The 13,160-nt window shown below is 41.0% G+C and overlaps 1 protein-coding gene across 2 annotated transcripts in view; it reads left to right on the top strand.

Annotated features, from left to right (window-relative positions):
* Positions 1-13,160, top strand: part of NBR1 (NBR1 autophagy cargo receptor) — a 751,844-nt gene that overhangs the window by 87,066 nt on the left and 651,618 nt on the right. For both annotated transcript variants that reach the window (XM_069237768.1, XM_069237769.1), the window contains exon 5: positions 2,376-2,398. In XM_069237768.1, coding sequence (XP_069093869.1) covers positions 2,376-2,398 — 23 coding nt within the window. The remainder of the gene's footprint in view (positions 1-2,375; positions 2,399-13,160) is intronic.

Genomic DNA, 13,160 nt, shown 5'->3' on the forward strand with positions numbered 1-13,160 from the left:
CTTATGCAAAACCAGAGGAATCTCATTGTGTACTATATGATGACCATCAATAAATCCATTCAACAGAATCAACTCTTTAAAGAAATTGAGCACTGCAGGAACCTCACACCTGACCCACCTTTCAAACATTCAACAGAAAAACCATTAACAACTTCTTCAAAGAGAATATCAACGAAATAAGATGCCATGTTGACAAATTAGAAGCTCCAGCTACCTGCACATTACTCTTTCTTACAACACATCTAAATGAACACACCTCTATCCTCACTCCATGAAGGACTTCTCTAATTCAAATTCAGTAGAGGCCAAATGATTAAATGATGACATTTCAGCATGAGCAATGAGGGCCACGTATGGCAAAGCCATCAAATTCCTTCTTAAAGTCAATATGTGATTCAGCCAAATCACCGCCCTCAATATCTGCTAAATGCGGCCACTTTAGAAGAAAACCAGCTTGGACCTCATAATCTTTCAGACTACTGAGCAGTTGTCATTTTTGTGCAAGATGATTCAGAAGGCAGTCATTACTCAACCTCATGAAAATATCAAGGAGAATACACATCTTTATGGCTACTAATATGGATCCCATGCACTGAGACAATCACGTCATAATGGTCAGGGACACTCCCTTCATCACCCAAAACCCCATCTCCTCGTCCTGTTCTATCTCTCTGTGGACTTTAATAGTTTGAACATCAAATGCACTCACAACCTGTCCTTGGGTATGGGCTTTTATAGCATTATCCCACAGTGCTTCTGCTTTTCAGCTAGTTCGTAAGACCATCTCCATACAAGCCTATTCCATTGTCATGAGCACCCCCAAGTCTCCATTGTGTTTCCTGTAATCTTCCGTTTGTACATTGAATACTTTGGATTACTCCTGGAAGTGAAGGCCTCATAAGCTCTGCTTAAAGGTCACATCTGAATAGTCCAACCCTCTCCTGAAAAACTACTGTGTTAGAAGCCAGACCTGGTTGTCGAAGATTTACTAAAGAGCAATCCCCTGTAGACCATTTTCTGAGTATCGCAGTGACAGCTAATGTGAAAAAAAGTGCAAGATTTGCCCTTGGAGAGTAAATCTAGTCAGCCTTTACCCCAACTATTCAACAGAGTTCAATTCCACATTGACTTCAAACTCTGCTTTAGAATTCATGTAGTGTAAAGTTTTCAAGCCACCTCACATCAATTCATTATGCTCAAGAAAGTGAAAGACGTTATCCCTAAAACACAGATCAGAAAAGCCAATCAAGCTCTGTTCCTGTTGCATCTTGACTAGCATGGCACCCTTCTCGCCACTGACCCCCAAATCCCTCCTTACAAACCAAAGAGAATCCTTCCTGGTAATATCCATCTAAACAAGGGACCAAGAACATTTGAGAGAATTGTGACCACCCTTAGACAACTCAGCTCCCAGCCCACATCACCTTCAGATTCACCCACAGTAAAACTTTAAATACAGCCATTCCTATGTCCCAACCTGGCAAGCAAGATTACACTTTCTTCACAGCAGCCATGTTGCTGGGTTACCTTCTTGAAAATTAAGAAGGGAAAGTATTATTTTGTGTTCCTTCTCTTGCTGATGCTGGTCTGAAACTAGTGTCTGAAACTGCTTCGCCATCCAGATCCGGTGAGCTCCTTCTCTTTTTCACTTGCGCGTAGATTAATAGACCACGCTCCTCAAGCCACACATGACCCTTGCATGCTTATTAAATGAGGAAGCCAATCTTTTAGAAGACCCCACTCCTTTACAGAAACTGATCTATTCCCTTATCTTCAGCACCTAGCCTCTCACCCATGCACATCTAGATTGTGCTGTCTTACTTTGCATCTACTTCTCAATTTATTAATTTAGACCAGGCCTCAGAATTAAGGCCCTTTATGTTGTGTGATCTTCTTAAAGGGGCTTTCGGATTTAATAACACATTGGTCACAGTATCTCCATGACAAATAGCCCCAAACCCCTCAGAAGGTCATTATGAAGTAAGGTGTGTGTAGAACCTCAAAAACGGTCATAGCAGACTATTTGGATATATCTAGCTGTGACAGTCTTTGGCAAAAAACGTGATTCTGCCACTTATGTATACATTGCTTGTGTCATCTTCGGCAAATTGCACTTAAAGCATCCAGTGTGTAACTTGGAAATAACGTATTTTTGAAAAACAAATGGTGATTATTAGCTTGCATATGTCTTCATGCCTCGTTAAACTGTATATAGAGGAAACATTGTCTTCCACTCTTCTTGAACTTTTTGTTGTCAGTACAAACAAAAACCAAAGAAATTGTTAGTATCATCCTTACATCATTTGGTATAGCTAATGAATGCCTCCAATGTTCTTAGTTAACGCAAACTCTGATTGTTTTTTCATTTATTATAGAGGAATATGAAGAAGCTTTGAAGGTACAGTGAACTTTTGTTTTTCCATGAATACATTGTATTTTTTTCATTAAAATGCCATCCGTTTTCTAGCACAAAATACTTGTTTTCTGTTTAGTGTTTCAAAGAATGCCATGATCATAGATCATTTCAATGCTTTTTGTGTTTTTTGTTCTACAATGGTTAGTCACTTCTACCTAAAACATAAGAAGGCAAAAGCAGCAATCTATAGAGAGAGAAACTAAGTAGTTTTATTCCTTTGAACCTTTTGTTCAAAGCACATAAATAAGAGTGATGCAGATTTTCGTGAGGATCTTGCAAATTGAGCTATGAGATGAAGTTAGTATTTGAACTGAACGGCATTAGTGAACATATTAAAGGGCCTAGGCTGGGATTTGTTTGAATTTGATACTTAACAACTTCACTTTAGGGGGCTCTAAAACACGATTAAATGCAGAGGGAATCCGCTTCTGAGCATCAGACACAAACACATTTTTGTCAGTGATGCGACAACCATACAGACGAGCAATTGGACTTTAAAAATAACAGTAACATTAAACATACTGGTTTTGAGGCAAAGTACTACTACATTTGAAGACCAGGCTGGTTGGTGGTTATGATTGTGATTATTGGGCTAAAAGATGTATAAGTCCGTTATTACACAAGCAATGTGATAGTGCTATTGCAGCAGTAAATATTGGCGGCCATACTTGTCTGTGACTATATTTAGGGAACATTCTCTTGTGAGCAGAGTAGCAGAGATAAAAGTTGGTTTGTGAAATACTCTTATCTTTAAAAAAAAAAAAAAAAGAAGGTTGTTTTGCACGTGAATACCCAGGTAGCAAATGCAGTTATATAAATCCCTGTTTATTAAAAGTAGAGCACTGTTGGTACACAAGGAATCCTTCCACTGCTGTGAATGTTTACGTATACATAAAAAAAACTGAAAGATTTCATAATCTATAGAGTAGACAACAATTCAAAGGACACTAAAAGAAGTAGATAAGTCATTAATGCCTGTCAGTATCTTGGAAATATTTTAATTTAAGCTGGAGTCACATACTCTCTCCAGATGCAGGACAAGGTGTTGCTTTAGCTAACATCTGGGCTTAGGCATAAACCCTTACCAGAGCTGCTAAAGGCTTTTAATACAAAGGCTCTGCATTCAGCAACTTATGATGCAAGGATTGGATGCAAATCATCAAAATTATTAGATGCTTGTTGAGGTTCTCCATGCACACGAAGCTAGCTATGAAATGGATTGAGAACTGTATAGAATTGCCATTGTTGCTTCTGTGGGTGTGTTTTTGGAGCAATCCTGCCGTCACTGAGGTAGAGAAATAATGTTGCACTGCCATTCCCTGGATAAGGGGCACTTGATTCCATAGTTCAGCCATTTAATAAATTGCTTTTGCACATTCCCAATTGTAGAATAAGATCAGATAAGTAATGGTTATCTAATGTTTCTATTGATGGTATATTATCACGTTGTCCTTAAGCTTTAACTTAGGAGACAATTGCAGCCAATTTCAGTTAAATGTGCATTGTCACCGAAGGCCTAAGTAGAATGGGGTGATAAGTGGCAGTCTTTCGTACCCCCGTGTACTGGGCCCACAACTCGGTGTTCTGCATTAGCGTAAGTGTGTACTTGAGTGAAAGTGAAATCTGTGCACACAGGCATTGCAAAAACATTCACATGTTGACTCAGAAGCTTGGATCTATAATCTAAGGTTGCAGTTCGACAAAGAAGCAGCACCCTGTATGGGATCCAGAATTTAATTACTACCTGATGAGCACCACAGGCCCCTGCTATCAAACTGTGGCTCCAAACTTCAGGCAGTTTAATTAGAAGAAGCCAAGCCTTATTTTTTTTTATTTATGTATTATTTTATTTCACTTCTAATGAATATCTAGGTTTCTGATGCGGAGCAGTTGACAAGATCAAGTAGGGGATCGGTTTGGCAGCAGCTTTTCAAAAGGGTCACATTTTCAGCATGTGTGAATATTGAAGTATCCGTATTCTTTCAGATCCTCAGTTGTACAGTGCACTTCTGTAATAGCAACCTCCTCTGAATACCATGCCGTCCAGTGATTGAGTCACATCCATTCATTTAATGTTCTATGTTAGTATCATTCCTGGGAGTTCCTCTGTGTGTTTCAAGTTGCTCCATGCATTGATGTCATCTTTCATTTGTCTGCTTTTCACCCATTTGATCACAGTGGAGAAGAGCTAAATATTTCTACCACTGAACGTTCAAAGGATAGTGAACTCAAATTAGCGGTTTACAGTGCTTGTTTTGGAGTCCACAGGTAGTATGAACATGTGTAGCATTTGTTTCCTACATCTTGTTCTAGGTCTCCACTCGCTATGGCAAATCAGATTTTATCAGGTCGAGCTATTTTTAGCACCTACTTGTCCGTTCTGGCGAGTGAACTTAAGCTGGATGGAACAAGTATTCTGTTTATTCAGACAGTGAATGAACAATAAAGACGCTTTTAAATCTTGTTTTTATCTTGTCACATTTGCTGTTTGTTCAAGGACAGAGTTCAAAAGTCAGTTTGTCTTTTTACTAATTGTTTGTTGTCTTATCCTGGAAAATTTTGTTTACTTTTTTTCCTCTTAATACAGTTAGAGGATATTGGCAAGTGAGCTGCCTGACAACCATTATGAAACAAAAGGCTGTAAGATGTCTGGTTTGTGTCCTAGCACACAACATTTAAACAGCATGTAAATGAATAGTACAAGTATTTCAAAACTTTTTTTTGTAACTCAGAAGTGTGATGCAAACAAAGAATTTAATAGGAGCATAAAAATAAGAACACCTTACTTGGTGATGTGCAAATTTTTGCAGAAACTCGATTTCCAAACATTATACACTATATAGGTTTATCAGTAAAACCACGTCAGTGGGAAATGTTGTGGCCATTTCAGTGGAAAATCTGCTAATTGTAAATAAGTGTGCTACCACTTCATGCTTCAGGTATGCATTTATTAAAAGTGATAGTTTTTAAATAATTTGAGAAACATTCCTGCCCTCCCTAATGACAATGTAGTAAAAACACTAAGAGGTAAGCCAGCAGTCATGTATATCCTATATGTGGCTAGATTTGTATTATATATGAAGCAAAACATTTTGTCTATTAAATCAAACAAGTGTTTTTTTGTACAGCAGACATGCTGAGCTTGCGTACTTGAAGGTGATCTCATATGTGATAAAGAAGAAAATGGAAATTAGAGTATTTGTCCAGGATCACATAATTTGAAATCATTTTATGGGTCAAGAGCATTATAATTAGATTTAGTATATTATTTAAGTCAATAGACCAGTATGTCTATTAACATTTTTATGATTTTTTTGAGGCCTGGGGTTCTCACATTTCAAATTGTCTAAAACTGTCAGAGAACAACTTCATCTATGTTCGGTGGTTGTTAAAATAGCAAATTCCTATGGACCTTCAAGAGTACAGTTCATAACAGATGTTTACCCCTGGACCACAAGGAAACCCCTGGATTTTGGAAAATTCTTGAGTAAGGTGCGGGAGTCAAGTTGGGCTCTCTTCACCATGCAGTCCGATTAGAGAGCAAGCCTGGAGTTGTGTGAGGAAGTCATAACACCATACTGATGAGGACATTGGTGTGGGGGAGGAGATGGACTTGACAAAGAAGGTCTCAAGTTGCTCACAACTCTTTAAAAAAAAAAAAAAATTAAAACGGGGTCAGACATTCCAGAAATGAATATATAGCAACATACTACACTGATGTCTGTGAGTAGCACTTTTCCCAAGGGCATGTAACAAGCTGATCTTCCTGAAAGATAGTATCTGCTGGGAAGGTCCTGAGAAAACCCAGGCAAATACAAAAGATGTGCTAATATTTTAAGGCTGCTCTCAGATATAGATATGAAAAAACAGAACTTCATGTTTAAGGCATGCATCACTTAAATTAATGCCTGAAATAGCCTCAGAAATTAGTTTTTCTGCAGCTTTGACCCACAGAACAGATCAGTTTCTTGAAAACCCAGATGTTGTGGAGAATGTCTACATTTTTTTATGCTGATCCAACCAGCATTAACCCTCCAAAGCAGTGATTCGTAAACTTTTGACTTCTGTGGACCCCCATTAATAATTGCTGAAATCTGGGGTCCCCCACTGAATCATTATTTGAATCCGGGTACCCCCACTGAGTCATTACTGGAACCCGCGGAACCCTGCTTAAGAAATTTCAATGAATTGAACCTTGAAACCTTGAAATAATGCGCACAAATACAGAAGAAAACATTAATTGAACAAATTCACAAATAAAGAATATTTAATTAATAAACAAATCAAACATTTATTTTAACTGGAAGGTTGGGCCTTCTCTAAATTCAACAGGGGCCACCCATTGTCTATACTGTATGATACTTGATGCATTTTTACTGCTCCCACAAATCAATCTGAGGACACCAGCTTACTTTTAGCCTCCAAGTTTAAATTTGTTCATATTTATGGAATGTTTTAACATTTTCCATTTTGCTTCTTTATTATATACAGTTTATTCATATATTAATATTATTTAATTCACTAAGAGTTGCTGACCCCCTGAATCGGTATTGTGGGCCCCCATGGGTTCCCGGACCACAGGTTAAGAGCTGCTGGTCTAAAGAATAAGCATGCTGCCAAGACAAAGGCCTGCTGCAAAGAAGGCTCTTTCCAAAATTTAGAGTAGAAATCATCAGATCATATGGACATAATGCAGGTGGCAATATTCAAATACAAAAAGGAAGCAGAAGGGTTTGACTAACTAGTGGAAATTATAAGCCTTGACTGCTAGTCCAAGAAATATGATGCTATGGCTAAGCACATCTGCCTTTTGGCCAATAATATTCATGCTTTATGGGAATTGTAACTCACTGTCAGCCTGCCAGAGCACCTAATAAACTCATTCTCAGATTTGGTGAGTGTAGGACTGGCAGTGAGAGATGGACTGGCTATATCTAAGGTGACACTGAATTGTGACTGTGGACACCGCGGGCTGGTTTATGCTGCTGTCATGCTACGCGATACCACTTGGATGCGTTCCAGAGGATGTTCGCGAAACATATGCTCTGGTAACATGCATAAAGAGAAGCCAACAATTTGGAAAGAAAGCTGATATCTCCTGCAACACTTCATGAAAAGCAGGTGACATGCAGAGCTCTGAGACTGGTCTGCCTGCATGATAGTTCCACCAAAAACCTGGTTACTCTAGCGCTGTCCTGAATTGGCAACCACCTCAACCTGCTCAAATGCAGATATAGCACTAGTTTTGAGGCAGTTGTGGATCTTGAAGGTGTCTGTAACAGCAAATCAAGTCCCTACCAAGCTCTGCGGACTCTGCCACCTCTGACTCACCTAATGTCGCCCCACACATGCCACTATGTTCCAGCGGAGCTGGGTTCTGCACCAGATGACAGCAGACTTCTTATCTGCCAGAGCCATGCCCTTCTCTTCTTATTACCCTGCCAGATTGCCCCACTACCCCTTTCGGAGCGTACATGCAGAAACAAACCTTAATCTAGGAGTCAGAGGCCTTACCTTACTGGAAAGGGGGCCATGGAAGTGGTGCCTTTGGAATAGAGGAGGAGGGAATATTATTTCTTCTACTACCTGGTCCCCAAGAAGGACAAAGGACTGGGGAGTATTCTAGTTGTTTACCTTCTGAAGTTATTCATCCGTAAGACGAGTTTTGGATGCTGCCCTTGAGCTTGTTCCTGTAAGCATTGGATACAGGAGATATGTTGATGTCCCTGGATCTCCAGAGGCTTTTTTTCATCTTCCAGTTCTTCCTGTCATTTGGCAGTGAGCTTCACAGGGTCCCAGTAAGTTCAGCTTGCCATTCTCCTTTTAGGACTGACAGTGGCCACACATGTTTTTACAAAGGTGCTGATCTCTTTGGCTGTGTGGTTCCAAGAGTCCATGTGTTTTATCCTCAACCTGGGTTTTAATGTAAACTTCCACAAGTCCAACCTTGCTCCCACACAAAGGCTGACTTTATTGTGGTGGTGGTCAATACAAGGCATTCACTCCTCCTCAGAGGACTAGATATTTGGGCAGTGATTCTTATGTGTGTGGCTCAAGCCCAGACCCAAGTCTTGAGTGTGTGTTGCCTACTAGGCCTCATGGCCTTTTGCATCTTGTTGGTGCTTAACACCAGATGGTGGATGAGGTCCCTCCAGTGCTGTCTGATGAAGCAGTGATTATAGGACAAGAGAGCCTCTTTGCTTGGGCACTAACTGACCAGTCATTGCATCAAGAAAGGCTTTGGTTGGTGGACTCTTCTAACCACCTGAAAGGTCACCCTTTCAGCCCTCACCAAACTCCAGCTCCCATGGTCACTGGAGCTTTCCTGCTGGGCTGGAGTGCTGATCTGGGTAAAGAAGCGACACTTAGCCTTTGATCCTTGTTGAATCAGCACCTGTACTCGTGTGCTTGAGCTGCAGACGGTCTGTCTTTCTTTGAAGGGCTTTCTCTCTTCCGTCTCTGAGGGCAATGTTGAAATTCTTTCAGACAAATCCACCCCATCCATTACATCAGTAGACAATATGGAGTGAAGTCATGGACCCTATGTTTGAAGGAGATTGGCTTACGGAAGTGGGTGTAGCACTGGCAAATCTTCATAGTGGCTGCTAACTGAACAGGCTGTGAGAGTGTTTGCACTCAGTCATCTCTCACAGGAGGGACACAAGTGGGAGCTACATCCAGAAATGATACAGGTGGTCTTCTCCAGATAGGGGTTTCTGTTTGTGGATCTCTTTGCCCTGGGCCAGAACAGGAAGTGTCTTCATTTTTGTGCCACACCTCTCTCCCTTCCCCATTCCCCACCCCATACCCTCCTGGATGGTTCAGATGGGGGTGGGGGGGGAGGTGGGTTGGGATGACTTCAGGGTCTGCTGGAGTTAAGGACTGCTGGACTTGTTTCTAAGGTTCCTACTTTTTGTGGAGAGTGTGGGTGGATAAGGGATAGCTGAGATCACTCGAGAATGGTAAAGAAAGCAGACAGCAGCCTGGTCAGGTCCTCCAGCACAGTGTTTGAATGCTGTGGATGCATGTATGGAGATTGAGTGGTGCCAACTAGAATCCTTTTGCCTTCCTGATGATGTCCCAGATGCCATCCTGGCGGCTCTGAAGGTTTGTTGTTTCTTGCAAAGAAGGATCTGGTGTTGGTTATGTTAAAAAAGCTATCTAGTAGCTCTGTCTGCATTTATATGCTTTCCTAATCAATGTTCGAGTTCAAGTTGCCACTAATAGCGCCTTTTCTTGAAATGTTTGATTTACCCTTCACTCCCTCCGACTTTGTTTATTGTACCTCTGTGAGATTTGAACCATTTTTGACTTTCTTGTCGTCTTCTTTGTTTAAGCTGATGAATATTTTGTCCAGTTCAGCTTCTAACTCTAAAACCAGTTCTGTGGTAATTGCTTGAAGTCTTGGAGAACTTAAGGTCCTTTCAGTTTGCCCATCCTTTGCACTTTTATATCCAAGTAAGATGCTTCCTCATACTTGCTCGCCCTCCTTGCCCAGGTCAGTTTTAGTCTTGCATATTACCCATTCTGTCATTTTTCTAGCTTACTTCCCTCCTTCATATTCAACCACGGAGAAGGAATTACTGCATATACTGCACCCCAGGTGAATGAGAGAGTTATATGAAGATGTTGCTCATTAGTACATGTTAGCTCTTCTCGTTCTGCCAGTTCTGCACCCTAGATATACCTGTTCATGGGGTAGTTTAAGGAGGGAACTTAGACTATATACATTGTGCAGGTTGTACCCACACACTGTTAGCTATATACATTTTAACTGTACTGCAGTTGAATGTTACAGACACAGTTATATCACTCTTCATGCATGAACTTGGCTGTGTGAACGAGGCATACTCTTGCTAACCAATCATTGTTCTAATGGAATTTCCTTTATATTTCCAAAATACTTTTGAAGATTGGAACCCAGACATCTTTAAACTAAAGGATGTAATAAGTAAGAGGTGTGACCACTATGTAAAATGTAAACGAGAATTGAGGGATGGTCGGTGGCAATCATTTCCTTAAAGGTTGTTGTGGGCCATATCTTGGTACTTTTCCCTTACTGGCTACTCCAGTTTGTCCAGTTAATGTGTCAAGAGACTAAAGAGGTCAATCAGCGGAATGGGCACTGTATTTTACAATAAATGTTGCTACTGGGTACAAGTGGTCAATAATATGGCTCTCTTAAACATGAAAGTGGCTCTAGAATAAGAATGGGTTGCCTACTGGTTGGGAGTAGAAGGCTTTGCACCATCCTAAAGAGTTTTATGAGAATGGGCTTGTTATTCCATATACATAATTTTCAGGTGTCTGTAAATACCACTTTCAAATACTTCCATGTGCAAATGCAAAATAACCATACAACTGTGGATTTACAGTCAAGTTTTTAATTGTATACCTTCATTAATCCACGAAAGCCTTAAAGTGATGCAAGCTTGATGTTTAACAGTCATACTTCTTTCTCATCCCATTGATAACCATAAGCACTGAATAGTCCTGCCCACGTGAGGGGATCCCAGAGTAGTTCTTTCAAAGTCACATCTGCTTTGCCTTGCTTCTAAAAAATCAGGACACATATGTGACAGACATGTTAAATTTTTGCAGCCTTAAAACCGGCTTTATGTCCAGTCTTTATTGGATTGCTTTAAAATTTAGAAGAAAAAATCACTCAAATAAAAAAGAAAAGTGATCTTTTGAAAACATCCTTCTTTTTAAAGTAAAGTAAGGGAAAGAGTAATGCATAGCAATGTAGCCTGTATATGCTACATCATTGAAATAATGTAATTAGGACACTGACCCTTTAGGGCCTTCTGACCTCCAGTGTCCTGTCATGCCATTTATGTGGCACTTTACTCAGTTCTTTTTTTGTGTCTGCCTTATTTACGTTTACGTTTTTTCCTCAATAATTTTCATCTTAGACTTTTTAAAGCTTATTCACTTGACATTCTCTAGGGCGTAGAATATTTTTAGATATTTCCTGACAGGAAATGTATCTTAATGTTTTGCAAAGTGCCATCTCTTTTTTGCAAACTGCGGAAAAATGGCAAAAACAGACCCACATGAGATATATATCTTATGTTTGCCAGACTCTCATGACCCCAGGACGTGTCTTCGCTGCAGGACACTCTCCAGGGGCAGATAAGGAGAGACTGCACCCTCTACCAGCCCCCCTCCCCCTACATCATGCTCTGAGGATTCCAGCAGAGGAAGATCCAAAACATCTGGAGGAAGACAAAGTTCTCCTTCCACTATGAGGACCTTAATGTCAACAGGAGGCACTGCACCTTCTTGCTCACTGTCAAGAGCTGGGTCGATGTTGAGAACACTTACAAGATGAAGAGGAGAATGCGATCAACGTTGAGATATGGCTACTGAGCCAGTGACACACACCAAACAACCTAGATCTCACTTTTGTCACACCAGACCTCACACCTAAAGGTTAAGTTTGAGATGCCGCCAGGTCACAAATGGGAAGGAGAGATTACGTAACAGTGCTTTATAGGCATAACGCAGAGAGGACACTTCCAACTCACATCAGGACAGTGGTGAGGGTTTGGAGGGAAGCAACAAGTGCCCTAAACTCAAGGCATATTAACGGAACAGACCCCCCTGTGGGATAGTGACCTCCTGCGAGAAGTGGGTAAATTGGAGGGTTTCATCAAATGGGAATTACTGGGCATCGAACTATTGGGAGATGTCTGGAGAGACCAAGCATACATCTCCTTCGAAATCCTTGAGGTAGAATATGGCATGAGACACACCGAACATTATAAATATCTACAGTTGGGCCATGCTCTGTGGTGCCACATCAGGGATACAGATGTCCACTAGAGGACAGGCTCCTCCCAGAACAATAAATACCATCTCCCTGATATACAGAACACTCCTGAACAATGCCCCAGACATACTGGGATCCCTCAGAGAAGCGTTGGCCAGAGACCTGGGAGATGTAACAGAGGAGGATTGGCAGGAGGCATTGCAGAGCCCAAGGGAAATTGCAATCCAATCCATATTTAGTCTGATACAGTTAAAGCTCCTACATAGGGCATACTGTTCTAGAACCCTTCTCCATAAAGTAGACACACCTACATGCCTCCGGGGTTGTGAGCAAATGGGCACCTTCATTCACATCCTTTGGGCCAGGCCGGTGATACAGCCCTACTGGGCAGCGGTCACCGCGCATGTCAGGCAGACCCTGGGACACCAGCACCATTTATCAGAAAAGTGGATTCTATTGCATATAACAGAGAATGAGCTGATACCCAGATATGCTAGGATATGGGTGATGCTGGCATTTGGGGTGGCCAAGCGAAACATTGCGAGACTGTGGGGGTCACCCAGCCCTATCAACTGTGGAACACTGGGAGTCCAATCTGGACTGGTGCCAGGGAGCTGAGAAAGTGGTGTATCAGAGCCGAGGATTCCCAAATAAATGGGAGAAAATATGTGGACCCTGGTTGACAACCAGGGAACACATGAGGCCTGAATAGAAACATCCGTACTCACTGGGCGATGAGGGGGAAAATTAGCAAATATAAGATATGCATTGAAGTAATACTGCTTGGGTTGTAAAAGCACCAAAAGATGTAGAGTCTGGATAAACATGGCAAATGGAAATTGATGTAAGCATAGCTGCTGTACTAAGCTGAACTCTCATGGTCATTTATGCACATTGTACCTTCAGCTTGAGTTGAATAAAAAGAACTAAAAAAAAAAAGAGAAGATACTCTACATGTAGGCCAAGATC

This window comes from Pleurodeles waltl, chromosome 6 (assembly GCF_031143425.1).
Source record: "Pleurodeles waltl isolate 20211129_DDA chromosome 6, aPleWal1.hap1.20221129, whole genome shotgun sequence".
In the NCBI taxonomy this organism is placed as follows: Eukaryota; Metazoa; Chordata; class Amphibia; order Caudata; family Salamandridae; genus Pleurodeles; species Pleurodeles waltl.